The 21,271-nt window shown below is 40.9% G+C and overlaps 1 protein-coding gene across 21 annotated transcripts in view; it reads right to left on the bottom strand.

Moving 5' to 3' along the window:
- EPB41L2 (erythrocyte membrane protein band 4.1 like 2) overlaps positions 1-21,271 on the bottom strand; it is a 2,741,769-nt gene that overhangs the window by 374,057 nt on the left and 2,346,441 nt on the right. For all 21 annotated transcript variants that reach the window (XM_044064528.1, XM_044064527.1, XM_044064516.1 and 18 more), the window contains one exon: positions 9,016-9,188. In XM_044064528.1, the coding sequence (XP_043920463.1) occupies positions 9,016-9,188 (173 nt within the window). The remainder of the gene's footprint in view (positions 1-9,015; positions 9,189-21,271) is intronic.

Here is a 21,271-nt window from a genome sequence, read left to right on the forward strand (position 1 = left end):
TGGCATCATCCTTGGTGAATGTAGAATGCTGCTCAGTACAAGGCAAGCACCTGTCCGGGACACATTCAGAGGGATCCATAATGTCTCTTTTAATACACTCCAGGGAGATAATTCACAGGTAATATACACCCATATGGACTATATCATCATTATATCGGTACCTCAGGTGCAGTGACTTGAATGCATGCATGAAATTGTGGATCCTAGCTCCAGATATGCAACTAACTGATATTGTCACCGTGTCCAGCTGGTGTGGCAAGGACATCTGTGTGTCACACAAACATATTCTATTACAAGAGTACTATGCAAAATGCTTTCTTGCCTTATGGACTTTGTTCTTGGAGATCACTGGGTGTGGGGCTTATGTATGGTGTTAGGTGCTGTTGTTTTGTGTGCTTTACTTATTGCCAAGGACAGGTGTTGCTGTTTGATGGCTTAGGAAATCTATGAGGTTTGGAAGAATTTCTTTTAAGTGCCTCAGCATAAAGTCTATACTTTATTTTCTTGAAAACCTTGTTTGTGAGATTTTTGCCTCCAAGAAAGTTATGTATGTACATCTTTTGCATACTGTATTAGTTTCTTTAAGGATTAAAAGGACATCTGAGTACAAGAGACAATTGCTACATTGTCTAAGGATGCCCATATATACCAAGCTGGCCACAGAGACATTTAGGAAATTGCAACTCCATGTTGTCATGATATGTATTATCATTAGGCTATTATGGTTTAGGGACTTGGCTTTACATGGTTCACGTGAGTGGTATCTAGGGTTAAGGCTAGATGCTAGATAGTGCTATGATCTGATATTAATGCTGTTTGACTCTCTAGCTGCCTTAACCTTAACTCCACATCAATCCTTTTTGTGTTACAAGTTAAAGTCCTAAGTACAAGCTTTATAGATTTACTGCCATACAGGGTATTCAAATTGACACTGGTGAACAGCTCCATGCAAACCCGCCAAATTTATAACAGACAAAAAAAGACGAAAGCTAACTCCCGTGCCCTCTGGTCATTAAAACAACTATACTTTGCGCTCCAATGAGTGCTTCCCAACTCAGAGAGACCAGGTAAACAACTTCTGCCACAACATGGATGATCCAGGAACTTCTTTAATGTCAAAACAAACTTTAGTTAGCCAAAATGAAAAGGTATCAGAAAAAAAAAATTTAACAACTAGCTACAAGTAAGAGACTACGTAGAAAGAGAAGGCAGACAAGTCAATAATGAGGCACATGCAGGCTCTTAACGTTAATTTCAAAGTACACTAACAGTCTAAGGGGAGGGTCATTTCAGTGTCTTTTGTCAGCAACCACTAAGATGAGCAGAGGAGATAAGACCGGGAGGAGCTTCAAAGGCCAGATATATAGCAGGGGCAGGCAGCTCAAAAACATCCAAGTTTAAAAGCAAGACAGGTAAAGGATGGGTAGGAAATAAATTCAGAAGACAGGTAGCAAGCATGCAATAAAATTAGGGTCTACTCAGAAAACCTGGCCAAGCACAGGAACCAGAAAGGTTCTGGAAATTCCTTGTGTAACAGTCTTACTATTTTCTAATGGACTAAGAAATATCACTGTTCAACCACTGAAAACGCTGGCACATTCTTGAAATAGTCTCATACAAATAGAATCTTACACAATGAGAATCAGAAACTAAGATTTATTCTGAGACCAACTCAGAAATCTGAGGAGAGAACCCTGCATCTGCCCTTTGGGTTCCTGCCCATATTCATAATCTTGAATCTCTTCAAGAAAAAAGCACCCTTCTTTCTTTTACCAGAAACTATCATATTAGAAGGATATATTAGCTGACTTAGAAGCTGAGTCACACCCAGTAAACTACTCCTGTCTAAGGTAATTTGAGGAAGAGTAGATACGTGCTTAATTTTCTGTTTCTTTTTGAATGGAAAGATTGGACCAAACATGTTACTAATGGCAACAGCTTCCAAAGGGATAGCCACAACATTCTGATTAAACAGAAATGTCTTCCTTATTCCATCTCCTATGACCAACAAGAGTGACTGTCCCTTACTCATTAAAGAGACCCCAACAGCTTCAGGGAATTTGGCTAACCCCTGGTCCACAGTGGATGTAGGTGCTACACCAGAGGGACCTTGGGTAAAAGATAAGTGGTCTGAGGAGCAAGGTACGGCCCACAGCAGAGTCATCCACCTGGGACTGAGGCAAAATGCTAGCCTACTGTGGTGGCAAAGGCTGTTATGCTTAACTTTTTCTTTTTGTAGCTGAAAAAAGGACCCAATGGAAGACTGGTAGTTTGTTCCATGGTCAAGTTGAAAATGGTGCCTCTTTCTCAGGGAAAACTAGCAGCATAAGCCTGTAAAATTAAAACTGTTAAAAGTCACTTTTTCACAGTAAAACACATTAAATAAACACTTTAAAGCACTTTGCAAGCCTCACAAAGTACAATAAGTACAGTTTTCCACAGAAAAATGGTTTTCAACTACTTTAAACAACCTTTAAAATGACACAAAAAAGTACAGTAAAGTCTTATAACAGTCCATTAAAACACAAATTCCTAGCTTAAAAATAACTTTCCTAAACAGGAAATTACTATATATATATATATATATATATATATATATATATATATATATATATATGGGTCTACTACTTTTGATCGACAGCACATTTGATCGAAACACATTTGGTCGACAGCACATTTGATCGAAAACCAGTATTCATGGCAATTAACAGGGAGTTGTCCCCCTCCCCAAAGCTGTGCGACCCTGAAGTTGATATATATAGTTAGGAGGGGTGTGGGGGGTGAAACCCCCCACCTATTTTTGTTTAAAATTTGTACTTTTTGTTTTATTTTCTTCTTTTAAATGAATATAAGTGGGGGGCTGAGCCCCCCCCCCACACACCCCTCCTAACTATATACATCAACTCCAGGGTTGCACGACTTTGGGGAGGGGACCATAAATACTGGTTTTCGATCAAATGTGCTGTCGACCAAACGAGTTTTGATCAAATGGGTTGTTGATCAAAAATAGTAGACCCGTATATATGTTGATCAAAAATAGTACACCCGTATATATATATATATATATATATATATATATATATATATATATATATATATATATTTTTTTTTTTTTAATGTGAAAGGGTCCCCTCCACCAAAGGGAACTTAACCTAGCAAAGATAAAATCACAAGCTAGTTCTCGATCCTCAAAAGCCTGCACAGGAGCATTCTCTTCAAGGGCAGGAAGCTCTGCAGGGTTTGATGCCCAAACCTGTCTTTTTAGTCAGCTCAACTAATGGTTTGGGTGTGATTTAGGTATCCTGAAGCTTTGGAAGTTGGCAGGCTGTTACATTCAATGAAGGATACAACTCATATAGGTTATGCTACTGCAGCAGTGATCAATAGGATGAACATTCTGTTTTACCCCTCAGCTTCTTAAAAACCAAAGAACCTGAAATATTAAAAGAAACAATTCCTACAATCTGAAACAAAATCTTGCACTGGTTACTTCTGCATTCACATATCAGTACTTTTTAACCAACATTAGGAGAACAACTTTCTTCTGTGACATTTAGCATAAATGTTTCAAATGTTTGTTCAAACAAAATATTACACTCTGCACCTGGATCTAATTGAAATTTAACATGTTTATTTCTCAGCATTTTTGTCAACAAGCTGACTTGTACTCGTATTATCATTTCGGAGGCATTTTCAGTCCTCCCTGCATCAACCCTTTTCACTTCAGTAGTGCCAACAGTTCCTTTCATGTTTCTGTGTAATGATATGCACATTCTCTTGAACACATCCGTCCTTCTCTTTACACATACATGTAAAGTGATTCTCTATACCTACAGCTTCTGCAAAACTGATTAAATCTAAAGCAAGTCAATGCTGCTGCATGAGACATGATTTTCAATTCTATTATGCTTACAAACACTCATCTCTCCCTTCTCATCATCACCAGTGTTGCAATTAATTCTCATGTTATGCCTTTATACTTGATTTACGTTATCTTACATATTCCACTTTTACCCTTTTACCTGTAATTCTACTCACTCTGCATATGTCCACACTTTTGGGAATTTTACTTCTCTTAAACATTTGCCATTTGTCTGATCATTTCTTATAACACAAACCACTCTGTGACTTACAAATGAATCACACAACTAACCAAATTCAGTATGGCTCAAATTTGTTAGTGGTGTTAGCTCTGTTACAATAAGCATCCATGACGAGTGCAAGACCTTGCACTCTTATAAAAAAAAAAAAAAAAAAAAAAAAAGTGAAAGTATCAAATCTCCAAGGTTTCTTCCCAGCAACATGCAGAAATGTCTCAATGTACTTTTGCAAGTTTCTTGGCTACAAGATGACAATGAGGAAGATATTACATTTCTGGATCAGAACCGTTTGGTTTAAGCTTCCGGTATTGTGCCAAACTGTCTTGCAATGGTAGTTGCAGCTGAATATATTTTAACTGCAAATTATAATTCTGTACTTCTTAACACAAACCTTCTAAACAAATACATTTTTTCCTCTTCTGATATGAAGTAGCATTTAAACATTTGTCAGGATGCTGCATAAGCAAAAAATAAACAATTGGATGTACTTATGTACTTACAGCCATAAGGTATTCAACAGCTTCTAGACTGAAGTATATCACATGACATGTAACCTTCTGTAGCTAAGCATTAGCATTTAAAAAAATCACCCTCACTTCCGACAATCACTGCTGAAGATACCTAGGTATGGCTAACAAGTAATACAAATGAGAGCTGATTGTCTTAGGTAGCCTTAATACTTACTGAATATTTGTCGTAGACATCTCCTCCAATCCCACCTTTTACCTCTTTGGCCTAGCACAACTTAGCTGTATTAATACCAGGACCATAAGGTCACAGGCAGAGAAGGTTTTTTTTTACTTGGATGGTTATCCACCAGCAAGATATAATAAGCAGGATCAGTACCACAACAACTGTATAAGAAATCATCACCCAGTTTTTATTATCTTTTAACAAACCTAAAGCAATATCACTATGCTATGGTTAGGAACAGAGAAGTAGCAAGTGTAAGGCAAACAGGGCAGCAGCCCCAGGTGCAAGCAGTAAGCAGTCAAGTGGCAACATTTGCAGCTTTGAAGAGGTACATATCAAACCCTGGCTAGAAGGGCAAGTACTCTTGAAATGCACTTAAGTAGCCATAATCTGACTGCATGATCACAGAAGCTTAAATGCTAGTCAGTGTGCGAAGATAAAGGGCTATCTTTTGTACATAAATGGCAACTGTTAGCGACATTCTCACACTAAGTTCTGCCGAAAGCCAACACTATTACCCTTTTTACTTAAAAACAGTGTCATTTTTATTTATTTATTATAACGTAGGAAACAGTTGTACATGTATAGAACAGCTCTCATCCACTGCATGAATGAAAGAGCAGTCACATTTACGCATATGGCAGTGAAATGACTGAAGAGTGTGAACAAAGTAAAAAAATGGAGATGTCTCCTTTGCAATTTAGGTTGATTTTTTTTGCCCTTAACCTTCTCAGCTTCGGCATTTTTTTTCTGATTGTAGACTTTTTTTGGTCATTTTTGGCTGTGTGGGGGGGTGGAGCTGTACAGGTCACCAATTAATCTAGCATCAATTCTATAAAGGAGTATCAAAAAACTCCATTCCTCAGCCTTTATCCATTTCTAAGTACTTCAGCTGGGGTCCTTCTTACCCATCCTGAACTTGAATGACTGAAAATTTCTTCTTAAATACTATTACTTAAGACAGATTTTTCTTTAACTTCAAGAATTAAAGCAAGATGTTTATTTGGGTAACCTTAATATTAAACCTCTCGTGTTGCTGGAATCATGCTTGGAAGTTGTATCAATAGCACAAAACATCTACCTATCATCAACTGCCAAATATATTAAAAATAAAATCCTCATTTGCCAAAATAAGCATAAATATAATCCACAAATGCTGTAACATAGTATTTGTCAACTACTCAGATTAGGTAAGACATCCTAATTTAACCATATGCCTAAATAATTTCATGATTAGTCTTTTAGGGGCATCCAGGTCACATACACCTTTTGTCACCTCAGATACCACAAAATCTTCAGTCAGTGCTAACAATATTAAGATTGCACCTACAGTGACAACTAAGAAGCAAAACTTATTTCAGTTCTTGAAATCAGAATCACTAGCTATAGATAATATTCTGCCAGAATACCTTAAACTATAAGATGAAGCAACTGCTTCCCTTACATCCAACTCTTATTCAGTGCTCAGTAAATTAATCTTAGCTTCTCAAGTTTTGGAAAATTTCAATTACTGTTCCCTCCCTCCACAACAGTGCATCATCCATCAATTTATCTTCAGGTTGACTCTGAAAAGGTCCACAAGGGTCAGTACTCTATCCTGGTTAACAAATATGAACACAAATACAGGCCAATATCTGTTCTCTTACCTCCTGTAAAGCTTCCTGAAAAGTAGTTCTGGACTCCTCTCATAGTTACTAATCTAAAATGTTTTCATTACATCAAGGAATAGAGCTCACTCTTCTTACTTTTGCACAACACGCATAATAAAAATTATATACTGGAAAATTTTCCAGCTTCTTTCCTTGGATTTCTCCAAAACCTTCATTACGGTTTTCCATTCCATTTTCTTTCTCAACTTAAAAACTATGGCACTGAATCAAAGCCAATCTTCTGGTTTACCTCTCATTCATACACAAACTATACGAGGAATGAGGTAGTTTCTAAAACTATACAAGTATGCAAAAGGCATCTCAGACATCTGTACCAGGGCTACTTCTCTTCAATATATTTACAAACAGAAAATCAGAATACTCAAACACTAGCCTTTTATTGCAGACAAGACCCTGCCCCTATGCCTAATCATTTAGGGTCATGATCCTAACATATTTTACCTGCTCTATGACTGTCTATTAAATTCTGTCCTTTCCTCTTGCTAAACTCAAATAATAAACCTGTGATACTCGATAACAAGCTCAACCCTTAACTGCCCCCAACCCTCATGTAATAATAATAAAACAGCATTACACAACATCTAGGGATCATAACTGACTGCCATCTAAAACTTGATCAATGTACCAGTAAGTTAACAAAGAAAACTAGAATATTTAAAGTGAAACCCCTTCTTACTGACTATGCATGCATATTTACAACCCAAACTTGCTTTCTGCCTGTCTGACTCTGTGTGTCTGGTATCCTTGCTGGCCTAAATATTTCTCAACTTAGCAGGCATGAGCTAATGGAGTAGCCACCTCCTCTTCTTCTTTCGGCTTTTTCCCGGTTAGGGGTTGCCACGGCGGATCACCTATCCGCTCATGACTGGCAGTGGAGTTTTACGATGTTGAGTTGCCAGCCTGGTGCCCAACCTTCCACAGAAGGCACACACATGCATGCACTCACACTTGGGGCCAATTTAGAGTGTCCAATCCACCTACAGCATATGTCTTTGGGATGGGGGAGGAAACCGGAGCACCCGGAGGAAATCCACGCGACCACAGGGAAGACATGCAGACTCCACACAGAAGGCACCCGAGCCGTGGATCGAACCGGAGAACCTCTTGCTGTGAGGTGACAGTGCTAAGAGTTGCACCAGAGTGGCCACCCCTCAATGGAGTAGCCACCTCTGTGGGAATATAATCAGTGTTGTCTCTCAGTAAACAAAGTCCATTTGTTGAAACTGAAGCATCACAGTGATAACATTCAACAGTAAATAACCACCTCACTACTTTAAACATGGATATCTTAATATTACCCACAACACTAAGTTAAAAAAAAAAAAAAAAGTGATTCCATGTTTTTTTCCCCAAAGGGCATACTCAAACTACAAAATAAGCTGCATAAATCTTAAGATTTCAATTAATAAGGTTATAAAACTTACCAGCATATAACCTGAATATATAAATAAACATTTGAGAGTATGCTGTTTGTTTAAATGCAGAGCTAACCTGTTAGTACCCATAAAATAACTACTGTGTAAAACAATTGAGTCTTTACTTTCTGTATGTGGCGTCCGATTTTAATGGTATGACATCTTGTTAACTATTTTATTAGAAAAAGGAACCCAAACCCAGTTGTACTGGTATCAAAGATTTTTCCCAGGCATACAATGAAAAATGTGATATGCACAGACAGACTATCCCAGTCAGCAAATACGCATACAATGTCTTTAAAAGAACAGGAAACAGACTGCGCCAAAACATATGTTGCCAGTGTAAATATACTCAAAGCCAGAAACATTCTACTTAACTTGTATTTTTAAAAAGCAGTTGCCTTGGCTGTAGTAGTTTTCCTTCTCAGTGTCTGTGATAAAACTATTGGTAGAAACTATAGTGCAACCCAAAGACAATATTCAGGGTGGAGTGTATAACTATACATTCAAAATATGCACACACACAATACCCACAGCCATTCGAGAACAATTTTGTTAAAAAGTTCAACATTACCAATATAGCTCTCAACGTCTTGGCTCAAGAAAGAAAGTGCAAAGCCAAAAAATAATGTGGGGAAAAAAACCTAAAACAGATTTTAAATATCACTCTTTTTTACTTGCTGGAATACAAGGCTATGCATTAACATGCATAATGTGATGGATGTGAATGAAGTCAAACTTAAATGCATCATTTAGGGATTGTAGTCCTGGTTGATTAGACAGAAAAAACACATATTTTATAAGGACCACATCAAGCTGTGAGGGCAACGACAAGGACCTTCTGAGAAATCAGGGGCAGATGAGACCTAGGACTACCAATAATTAGAAACCACCTACAAAGCAATTTCTCAGAAGCTGTTGGCAGTCTGGCATAATCCTTGGACAGAAACTGAGGAGTAATACATTATGAACAAACGGAACAGCTCTTGCTCATACAAGTTCCACCGCTTACCATTTCCAAAAAAATGCATCACAGTTTTTCCAGGTAACACAGTAATGAACTGAATGATGCATTCAAAAACCTTCGCTCTCAACAGTTGTGACTAAAGTCTTCCAAATATACAGAATATTTCATACCTTAGTCTCTTTGTGCAATTCCAACTCTGGTGGCTGAGAAAGCAATTCTTCACTTCTTTTTTCATCTCTGAGTACAGGTTCAGAGGCAGAGGGTTTCACCTCATTAACAGACACAGGCTGATCAAAAGTGGAGTCTCTTATCAAATCCTCATCAGCAGCGCTTAGTTCAGGAGCTATCACACATGAAACAGAAGTTCTCAAGTCATTAAAACATTAATGGAAAGATTGTGCCTTAAGTACTTAAACTGATGAAATGACAGGTATAAGAAAGAATCACTTTGATCAGTAAAAGGCAAGACTTTAACTGGAATGAACTACATTATCAGCAATTAAAACTGTTTCTCATCATCATTGATTTGTACCAGACTCACAAATATCTGTGCATTGTAACTTACTTGTCTACACTATGAGGGTTACAATTCACAAGTAAGTGGCTGGTGTTAAGGGTGACTGAGTGTGTGATGATGCAATTGTTGGGAGGAAAGGGCAGAACAAGGGTTAAGCAAGGTGACAGCTTTAGTGTAGTGTGTGTTTTTGGTGCATGTTTGAGTGTCTGAGTATGTCTTGTGTTGTTGTTGTTGTAGTAGTAGGGTTATGGAAAAGGACTTTTCTATGGTAAGGTGCATGGTTAGACTTAGGGTTAGCTTGCATTAGTAAGGAGGCCGGGGGGGGGGGGGCTTCACCTGGTCACCAAGTTAAACAAACAAATAAGCAAAAAATGTACATCATCACTAAGCAGTAGTTGTGGTATTTAATGTATATGAACTATGTTCTCGATGTCTGATGCTGTTTGTGATAAAAAACTATCTGTTGAGTAGAAACTAAAAATAATTGAAATTTAAACTGTATTCTTAAGACATTACAGTAAAAAAAGCATGGAATGTCAAATTGTTCTCTCTCTCCATCACTTCCATTCTCTTTGTGGATGTGCCCTTCATGCATGCCCTTGTGTAGCATTTACCAGCCACCTAATTATTTCTTTCATTGTTGCATTCTGAACATGACCCAGTTACAAAGAAGATAGGAATATTTTATTATTGCCACAGACGGTCACCCACGCTTATCAGTATCTGACATGCAATGCAAAATGCACTCCATGTTTGTGTATTTAGTGTTCCAGATCTTATCCCCTTTATCTGTGCTTAAAATAAGGCATTCAGTGTTGCCCTTATCATCCAGATAACAGATGAAAAATACATCCATGCAAACACTCTGGTGATGTCAGCTACTGAGCTACACTTTATCTTGCTAAGGATCTGAATTGTTATTTAGTTCACTTACTGCCTATAGCCACCTCATAAAGCATACTGCAACCAAATCCATTAAAATGCTACTTTGTAATCACAGAATTATAACTATGACTTGAGATGCCAAAGGTCTTTAGTAACTCAGTGAAGTGAAAAGAACAAAGTCATTAGTTTAAAATCAGAGGCACTACTTCCTAACTGCTCTGAATTGAAGAACAAAACTGTGTTATCAGTTTTAATGTTTGAAACTTAAGAGGAGGTAGTTAAACAGCAAAACAAAAACAACATACTCCTTTGCATCTTTGTTAAGCAATCATACTCTGGTCTTTTAAATATAGGCACAAAATGGAAAGCTAGAAGGCACACTAATATTTTTATTAAACGGAATAAGTGTGATCTCATTAACCAAGTGCTACATAAATTTATACTGCATTTCAAATGAAGGTTAAGGAAGCATGCACACAAACAAAAGCACTGGCAGGAACATTCTTGCCACATCAGATAATCTATGAAGGACAGTTCACGTCCTAGAGTTGATTCATCTTTCCCACCAGAGTTCACCAGTTCTGAAAGATTCCATGCTTGTGTGTGCATCCCCTTGGAACCAAGACACACTATGACCTTATGTCCTGACTACACAAGTGCTCCTAATTCCAGAAACTGCCAATTTACTTGCAAACACCAAAAAGTATCATCAAAACATAAAAGAAAGCTTTTTTAAACAATGCAAGAAAAACATACGATTCACCACTTCTTTATTAATCCTCTAGCACACCAGAAAAAAAGAAAGTATCCTTCCTGCAAATCAAGAAATAACAATGAAACCAACTCTCAAAAGGAATAAAGTCAAGATTGAGACAGAGACAACCACACATCAACTAGCACCTTGGGAAATGGAGCAGCAGGCCAGGGTAGGTGGAAGACAGCAGGCAAGTTTTATTTATATATAGACTGCTATATTCGCTGCTGTACTGACACCTAGTGGATGCTGTGCATCACAGTGGGAAATGCCAGCAGCACGACTGCTAGGTAAGGAGTGTGCATACCGAGAAGTGGACACCACAACTGGTCCAAGCACATCCAGAAAGTGTTTATGTTTAAGAGCAGTACTGTGGCTGCTGTGGGAATATGGGATTAGGTTTTCAATACCAATTCACCACCACCACTAGCTGCCTGGATGAGGTCCCTTTCATCTAACATGATCTCTTCAGGAACAAATAAGTTTGAATAATTTTGACTCTTGGGTGCTACAGTGGAATGAAAGGGTTGGAAGGAAGTAGGCTCAAAGGTAGACTAGCATGGGAGAAGAAAAACAAAATAATAAAGAAACAACAAAAACATGACATTTAGATTGCCAACAAGTAATATTAAATTATACATTTACCTGACTTATAAGGAGCTCTAACAGCTGAGGTGGGAAGAAGGCGCCACCTGAGATGGGCAGTAAAATAGAATTTATGACTCATAAAAAGTATAGTATTAACAGGAATGGCAAGAAAGAGTAGAGGAACCTTGCATGCAGCAGGATAAAAAATATCCAGCATTATCCTCTCCCTGCCCTGCTGCAAGCAAAATAAGAGAAGGGCTGTTGTTTTTCAATGTGGCAGAAAGACTGATCTCCAGAGAGCCCAAGTTCTGAAAGACCAACATAAGACAAGCTTTTTGAACCTACAACTCCAGAAAAGGAGTAGAAAATCTATTTAGAGAATCCATCAACTCATTCACTTCCCCTGTGAGAGAGTGAGTGATGCCCGGCCCATTGACAGATGGCCACCACTTACCTCAATAGGGGGGTATACACACATACACGCTTGTTTAAATACCAAAGATATACTGCCTGTTGGAAAGAATAAGATACCCCTTTACCAGGACATCTCTTGCACCAAGTGTAACTAAGACAGGTTTCTAACCTGGCAAAAACAAAAATGTCCATCATCAAACTTATAATGAATTTGACTGCAGGAAGGAAGGTCGGTAAAAAATGCTCACAGCTACATGGCCGAGCAACATGGGTATGGTATCAGCAAAAGATTTGTGAGCATATAGTGATGATGCAGCTAATCACAACTGAGGTCCATTGCAACATCTACATCCTCAGGTATGAAAATGGTAACATAACGGTCACGACCAACATCAAACACAGAAGGTAAGCAGAATCTAAGCCTGGATCCACACTAGCATCCTCACTCAGGATTACAATTACAATGCAATGGCTTCCTGGTCATTCTCCCTTGATGGGAGTGACACAAATGTAGACTAACTCTGTGCTAATAAAAGTTATCCTCTGCAAAGGAGTGTGAGAGGACTCTGTACTCCAAGACTCCACCCATGGGAGTATGCACTACAACTATGCCTGCAGGGAGTCCCTGATGTGGCTACTAGAGGGAGTCATGCAATAAGGGAAACACTTGGCTACCATGTCCAAACTCTTTATAAATATTACAGACAATGAAGAAAGCCCAAATGAAAGCATTTTGTACAAGTAGTCGTGCCCATTTACAGCAAAATGAAAAAAAAAACTTCCTGGATGAACACTCAAACTCTGAAGTGCCATAGTAGACCTATTACATCTATTGAGACCAACCAAGTGCCTTGTGGTAGCATGAACATGACCCCATAGAGAGTTACTTTTTTTTCTTTTTTAATCCTTTGTTGACCAGGTAAGTCCCAACAGGCTAATTGCCTCTTTTCAGAGGAGAAACAAGGTGGTATTTATACTACTAGGGGAAATTTGGACAGGGCATTGGGAACTTCACCTGTTCTTTTCAATAGGTGCCATGTGATCCTCTATATCCACCTGAGCCACCACCAAATCAAGCAGATATCATTTCAGTTTAACATCTCATCCAAAGGAAGACATTACTCAGGAGGCGAGGAATGCAAGAAGGTATGGCCAAAAAGTCAACAAAGCAGTTGAAAGATAAGAAGAACGCCCAAAAGTGCTGCCATTCTGACTTGAACTTCCTTAAAAACCTGCTATGCAATATAAACAACTTCTCATACTCAGTTCTCAAAAGTATTAGAATATTAGAATATGATGCTTCAGACAGGTGCATTAGTATTAAGGAAAGATTCCTTATAGCTGCTGTCTTTACAAATAAAATTCTAGCCTATATATACACACAGACACACACACCATGCTAAACAAATAGAGACATAAGTTTGAGGTGCCTTAAGAACCTGACTAGCAAGAAATCTCACAAGACACTAGCACAGAGAGTCCCCTTACAGTTAAGGCAGTGCAAGGTGGACTCCCCAGCAATGAAGGACTGAGCAGTAACTGTGATCCAAATGACCCTGGTTTAATTAACGGACTGCTCACCTTGACAGACAGGGAAGGAGAGGAATGTTACTGCCTGCTACTTCCTTATGTAAAGAGAAAGATGACGTGTGCCTCATGGATGCTTGTACCATCAATATATCATTGATGGAGAGTAGAGAGCTGATGGGAGGTGTCTGCTTGCAAGAAAGCTTGAGAGACTACATCACCTGCATGAATGAAAGATCCCCCCACAACAAATGCATTATACTTCCATCTCTTGCATGAAGGGAAAACCTCAACTAACAATAAAATCTCCTGATGGCCAGTTTATAAATGATTTGCCACAGGTGGTTGCTCTAAAGGGAGAAGGATTAAGAAAGATCATGGTGGTGGTAGGTCAGGTGGTCAGCAGCTGTCGGGGAAACGGCAAAAACATTGTAGCACAGAAAACTACAAGACATTTACAGGGAGAATCTCCTTAAAGTTACGGCACGATACTTCTTTAGACAAGAAAACAGAGGACATGAAAAGGAAAATAGAAAAACTTAACAAACAGAGGAAACTATTACTTAATCCTAACAGGAATAAGAATCTCATGCAAGTATTAAAGGTTCTCTAAACTTATACAAATGCTTAGCAACAAGACTCCAGTGCAAACAACCATCATCTGGAAAGTATATTCAAGTTCTAACACGTGATGAAGTGGGAACCATACACTCCCTTACTGACAGAAAAGTTTTGCATTGTCACTAACTTAACTCATTTAGTCAAGAGCAAACTAAAGACTAATTACTCCCCTTGCTTCCTGGAATCTTATAAACCTGGAAATCACTTGGTTCCTGTGAGCATTTCTCTAAAATTGTATATAAACATATCTCATGTGATTTGTTATATCTGACAAATGGTCAGCTTTACCGGAAAGGCTCATCCAGACTCCATGACAGTTTGCTGTGAGGGAAAGGTTAGTTTGCTTTTTATTTCTTGAATTTTGTATTATTGTATTGACCTTTTTAATTTTATGTACTGTGATTTGTTTTTACACTGTTTTACTTGTATTCTGCATTTAACTGCATATTAAAACTTGAAAAGAGACCACAGCTCTGTCTCTTGTGAGTCGGACAGAAAATTTTCCCACCCTGTTACTGTTGTGTTCTTATAACACCACTGTCTTTCTAGTTGCCTGCCTCTTATGTTAATTTGACCATATATCTCATTTCCTCTGCTTTTACTGGCTGGTGTGAGTAAGCACAACATTATCATTTTGTGAAATCACTCCCCTTCGACTATTTAAATTTATTGGCCATCCTACTGTATTCCATAGTACCAGAATACAAAAATGTTCACACCTTTCAATATATCTTGCTCTTTTAAAAATACATCCTCTCCACTAAAACTTAACTTTTTAGACAAATTACTCACTTTCATATGTAACTGGTTAGTGCACACTGCAGTGTTTAGGCAAAACCATTTTTTTCATCCTACCTTTAAGCATCTACTGCAAGAGCACCAGTTACAGGAGAGCCCACATTCTGCCTCTCAGTCGTCATAGGTTCATAGGTTCATACTAGGCTATCTTATGGGCATTTGGGAACTATACCTATTATTTTGCTGTGCCTCTGTCGAAGCAGTGACACTGGGAGTAATCCCCCTGGGTATATCTCATCTCCCATCCATTGGTCAAGATTTCTCTTGAACAAGGCCAGCGGTGCTCTGCCTCACATGTACCGGATTTTTGTCCACCACACATACCTGCCCTTGTGGCTCTGATGGATCTAGAGACAGATTTTTGAGACCCTTTATCTTTTCTCCAGCTGCTGCAAGTGTCGGGTCAGATACATGGGGCATTGTACTCAATCATTGGTCTGATGAGTGATGAGTAAAAGGGGAGATGACCTCCTCCCTTGATCTAGATGAGAATCCCATGATAATAAGGTGGCATATAGTCTTCCTAACTACTTTAGCTTTACATGGGTGTGTCGAATGACAGACTACCTATCAACCTGTGTCCCCAGGTTCATCTGCAAACTTTGTCAGCCATAACCCTCTCCTGTGTGCTTGTGTCACTCAGCAGTTTGCAACCCATCTTGTGATGTGTATGTTTTAACATTTAGCTGATGAGTTTTTCAATGATACCCCGTGGTATATTGTATCGAGCCCCTAGCCAGGATCGTAGGCTGGCTGTAAGGACTGCCTTTCCTCATCAATGGCTTTGGTGACTGTTTCAAAAAAGTCAACAAGTTTAAAAAGGATTGAAAGCCAAACTGAAAGCCAAATGGGTTGTCTCCAAAGTCTGCAAATTCTCTTATGATTTATATATGTTATTTATGATGTTATGGATCCTTGCAGATATGTAATTTCCAGGGTCGGTGGAGGCACGCCTTGAAGTGGACCAGTTGCAGTTGCAGTGCGCCACCTGGGTAATGATCCAGAGGTAAGACTTTTGAGTCCAGCTGCTGTTAGCTAACTGTGGGTTTAATTCCTCATCAGGAGCAGGAGCACACAGCAGGAGTCCATCATCATGGATGCTGTTTTTGTGATTGTCTTTTGAGTCTTTCCTTTTTTTTCTCTCAATTTTGGGATGATTTTTTTTAGAGAGAGCTTTTTTTTTTTATATACAAGGGGTGTCTTGCTTTTTTAAAGTTTTGCTCTATTGTAGAGTCTTTGTTTTGCTTGGATTGCCTTTATCCATGCAGTCCTGCTGCAGGTGCTGGTAGAAGCATTTGAAGTGATTCAGCAGTACTGTTTTCCTACTGGCCTCGGGCCTTAGGGGAAAGAGGAGACCCACTAGTCTTTTAGTGAAGTGAAGTCGCTTTGAGAAGTTCTTCTGGTGGTTTTTTTTTTTCAGAAAGGTGGGATGAGGGACCTCCAGCATTAGCCTTAGTGGGATAGTGATCACCAGGGTGAAGGGTATCCGGGTGTTTCGCATTGTGATTGATGATGTTTGGATGATGAGATCAAGGAGGCTATCTCCTCCTTGTGATGGTGACTAGTTGTTTAGAGTTTATGTCACCTAGTATGATGGTGTTTGGTGATACATTTATCCCTCTAGTGTTTTCAGGAAGGCATGAGGTTCCTTCCTTTGTGAGTGGGTGCCCTGTAACATGCTGCAATTTGCAGAGCAGTCTTCTTGGTTATGGTTAATTGCACCTGGATGGTTCTCCGATGCATCGTGTGTGTTGCCACCAGTTCTGAGGTGTGGGTGTCCTTGATGAATATGGGGACCCCCTCTTTTTATGGTATTCCCGATTTGGGGCCGGGGACAAATGATATGTAAAACCGTAAAAACCTGGGCTTGCCTTGGGCGCTTGGGTGAGCCTAGACGCAGATTTTCAGGTTTCTGATGCAGCACACTGCAGAGATGAGCTCGAGTGCGAGAATTTTGAGATTTAGATTTCTGGCATTGAGCTTCATTACCTTAGTTTTTTTCCCTTTGTTTTTGTTCTAGGTGGTAGGTTTAGAATTTGAGCCTTGAAAGAGCAAGGGGTGGCAGGCGCAGGTTGCCAATATCCAGCAGGGTGAGGTGCCAGGTGTCCCTTGTAAGCCGCCAGCGGCGCCAGCAGGCCGTCATCCCAGGCAGACAGATACTGGATCCCCTTTGTGATCCCCAGTGTTTAAGCCAAGAGTGTTTAGATCATGTTATCTCTCTTCATTCTTATCATTCTCTTGGTGAAGGTAGGTGGTGAAGGTAGATCAGGGTCATACATTGCCATCACTGCTCATGGCCAGATAGTCAGATCTCTCTCTTTCTCTGGAGTGAGACCTGAGTGCTATATGTATGTAGGCGGATTCTAGCGCAGCTTAGGCAGCCCTTCTTGACTCTCCACTCAGTCTTGGGATTAGTGCTTCTATTTTCTCCTGGTGAGAGAAGGAGTACAGGGACATTATTTCCTGGAGACTGCTAATTACCAGAAAGCCTAACAACTGCTTTATAGGTGACAGCTTGGAATCTGTGCTAATATTCTGATCCTGATGAGAGTAGGAGCAGAGTGCATTGATTCCTGACTCTTTCTGGTTGGAGAGTGAGTGCCTGTGCTTAATGTACCTGACTGGTCTGGTTGCTATTTGAGGCATCTACCAAATAAAGGCTACAAGCCTACAGACCCTTAAATCATCTGGGACAAGACTGTGGATCACCAAACAGGCTGTGGCCTCCTCTTCTCAGGATTGGTGCTAACATTTTGCTTCTGGCGAGAGAAGCAAAGGAGTATTGTATCCTAACAGAATGAAGCTGTGATGAGACCAGAATTAGTAGTACTCAGGCAGTAGCCATTCATGCGAACAATTAGTTATGTACTCACCATAACGATAGATGTATGTGATCCATCTCGCCTACATTCATTACTGACGGGCTCGGAGCCGAGAATCGGCTCCGACTCGGCCGCTATAACTAGCACAAAGTCTCTAATTGGCTGGGCTAAGCCTGTATCCCAGGATGCACCATGCCCAAACCCCCAGATCTTGTTTGCCACAATATAAACATTACACATACATAATCCCACAGGAACACACAGCAAGAAGATAGAAAAAATAATATCCTCAGAAGGGTCTAAGAATATAGATTTCCTACAAGCCCACCAGGAAGGGGGAAGGTGGGTGGGCACATAAGAATGTAGGTGAGATGGACCACATACATCTATCGTTATGGTGAGTACATAACTAATTGATGTAATGTGGTCCTATCTCGCTTACATTCATTACTGACGGAACAGCGTCCCTAGCACCTATATCCTGGAAGACTCATGGGAAAACACTCCTGAGCACCGTGGAGCCAAAGGAAGCCCGGCCTCTAGAAGCCACGTCCAGCTTATAATGAGAAATAAAGGTGTGTAGGGAAGCCCAGGTGGCTGCCGCACAGATTTCATCCAAAAAGAGCCTAGCATGAAAGGCCACTGAAGTAAGAATGTGTCTTAACTGGGAAAGGTAGACCTCTACCTGATGATGTGTAAATAAATGAGATACAGTCCTTAATCCACGTTGCAATAGTGCCTTTGGTCACAGGGCTACCAATCCTGTTCTCTGAAAAGGACACAAACAACTGATCTGATTTCCTCTCTTGTTTTGTCCTGTGCAAATAAAACCTCAGTTGTCTATGTACATCCAATTGGTGAAATTTGAATTCTGCCTTGTTTGAAAAGTGTGGGAAAAACATCGGTACTTCAATGGATTGGTGAAGACAGAAGGTAGAAGAAACCTTAGGAAGAAAGGAAGGGTTGAGTCTCAAGGATACTCTATCCTTATGAAAAATCAAATAAGGAGGTTTAACAGAAAGGGCTTGAAGCTCTGATACCCTTCTGGCTGAAGTAATGGCCACCAGAAAAGCTGTCTTCCAAGACAAATATTTTAATTCACAAGTGGCTGCAGGCTCAAAGGGAGAAGAAGTTATGGCTCTAAGCACCAAGTTTAAATCCTATGGCAAAACTGGCTGTGAAACTGGGGGACGAAGTAACCGGGCTCCTTTTAGGAATGCTTTACACAGTTTATGGCCCATGAGGCAAGGCTCATATGAAACGTGAAAATTAGAAATTGCCGCCAGCTGTACCTTAATAGTGGTAGCAGCGGAACCTTGTCTGAAAAGTGTCGCCAAGAAATCCAAAACTGCCATCACAGGGGCTGTAAAGGGATCTAGATTATGCGACTGGGGCCAGATAGCAAATCTCTTCCATTTACTGGAGTATATCTTTCTAGTGGATGGCTTGTGGGAATAAGATAGGATATGTACCACTTCTGGTGTAAAGGAAAGCTGTCTGACTAAGGACGTAAGTGGAGAAGCCAGGCAGTGAGCTTGAGGGTTCGCAGGGTTGGGTGGAACTGCTCTGATAGATGAGTCAATAGGTCTGGAACTGGATCCAGAATCCAAGGACCGTCCATGGTATATCTCCGGAGAAAGGGGAACCAAACTTGACGGGGCCAGTGTGGTGCGATCAAAATCATTTTGCTTCCCAAGGAAGTTGCCTTCTGAATCACTCTTGGCAGCAGAGGAAACGGAGGGAAGGCGCAGAGCAGACCGGGGGGCCAATCGTGGACTACAGTGTCCCTGGGTGACTCCCCCTGAGGGGGGATCAGAGTGAAGTAACTGCTGCACTTGGCATTGAGGGGACTGGCAAAGAGGTCGCAGCAAGGTAGACCCCACCTGGGGAAGATCTGAGCAGCAACTTGATCGTTCAGGGACCACTCGTGAGGCATCAGAATAGCTCTGCTTAGCCTGTCTGCTATCACATTGGACTTCCCCGGAATGTGCATTGCCACTAGAAGGCATTGGGAAGACACCGCCCAATTCCACACTCTCATGGCCTCTTTGCAAAGGGGATAGGACTTGGTTCCCCCCTGCTTGTTCAGGTACCACACGACTGACATGTTGTCGGAAAGAATTGAAATAGTTCCCTTGGGAAGAGAGCTGTGAAGTGCCTGCAACGCTAGTAGCACCGCTCTCATCTCCAGGACATTTATATGCAATTGTACCTCGTGATCTTGCCATGTGCCTTGGACCGTCCGGCCCAGATAATGCCCCACCCACCCTGTCTGGGAGGCGTCCGTGGTCACTGTGGCAGTAGGGGGTGGAGGGTTCAGGGATCTCCCTCTGTTCAGATTGGGTGAATGAAGCCACCAACGCAGGTCCTGTCGGCATTGTTCCATTATAAGAATCGGATGAGACAGAGGGAATTCTTGAAAGGACCACTGGACCGAAAGAAGCCACTGGAGTATCCGCATATGTAGCCTGGCCAGGGGTACTAGTAGGATGGTGGCCGCCATGGAACCTAGTAACTGAAGTCATCCAGCTCGGACCTTTTTCAGAGGTAATAAGGCCAAAACTTGAGCCTGTAGCACTTTTATTCTTTCTGTGGGAAGGAAAGCCTTCATTTCTACGGAATCTAGCTCTGCGCCGATAAGCAAGACAGATTTTTGCCAGTTGAAAGTAATCCCTAGGAGGTGACCCAAGTTGATGGTGGTCTCCGTGGCTCGAACAAGTAGATGCCCTGGTGGGGGTGGTGAGAAGCCAGTCGTCTAGGTAAGGAAACACTTGGAATCCTAGACGTCTCAGGTGAGCAGTCACCACTGCCAGACATTTGGTAAACACCCTGGGGGCTGTGGTGAGAGCAAAGGGCAGGGCTCGGAATTGGAAATGACTGGCTCCCAGCCGGAAGCGTAAGTGATTCCTGGAGGCCTTGTTTATCTTGATGTGATAATAGGCATCCTTGAGATCAATGGAGCACATCCATACTCCTTTTTCCAACAAGGGGAAAATGGTTTGAAGAGTGACCATTCGGAACTTGGACTTCCTGACGAAGCGGTTTAAACGGCTGAGATCCAGGATGGGCCTCAAGTCCCCTGTTCTTTTTTCGGCACCAAAAATAACCTTGAGTAAGTTCCTGATCCGATCTGGTCTAAGGGGACTGGTTGGATGACTCCTTTTTCCAGCAGCTTTGAGACTTCTAACGCTGCTTGATCCCTTTGACTGGGTAGTACGTCTGGGACTCTCTTGGATGGTGGAGGGGTTGCAATAAAGGGAATGGTGTAACCTCCGGCAATAATTTGAAGCACCCATCGATCCTGAGTGATGTTTCCCAAGGCTTGAAGATGCTTCGAGAAATGACCCCTGACTGGCTCTGGAGAGGCACAGCCAGGCAGTCCCTCAGGGACGTTGGTAAGAGGAAAGGACTCGCGGTCTCCTGAGTTGCGGGGGCCTCCCTCACCCCTAGGGCAATGTCTTCCAGAGTAATTCCCCCCTCCTCTGCCTCTGGAGGGGGGG

This window comes from Protopterus annectens, chromosome 1.part0, assembly GCF_019279795.1.
Source record: "Protopterus annectens isolate FY-2018-M chromosome 1.part0, PAN1.0, whole genome shotgun sequence".
Classification (NCBI taxonomy): domain Eukaryota; kingdom Metazoa; phylum Chordata; order Ceratodontiformes; family Protopteridae; genus Protopterus; species Protopterus annectens.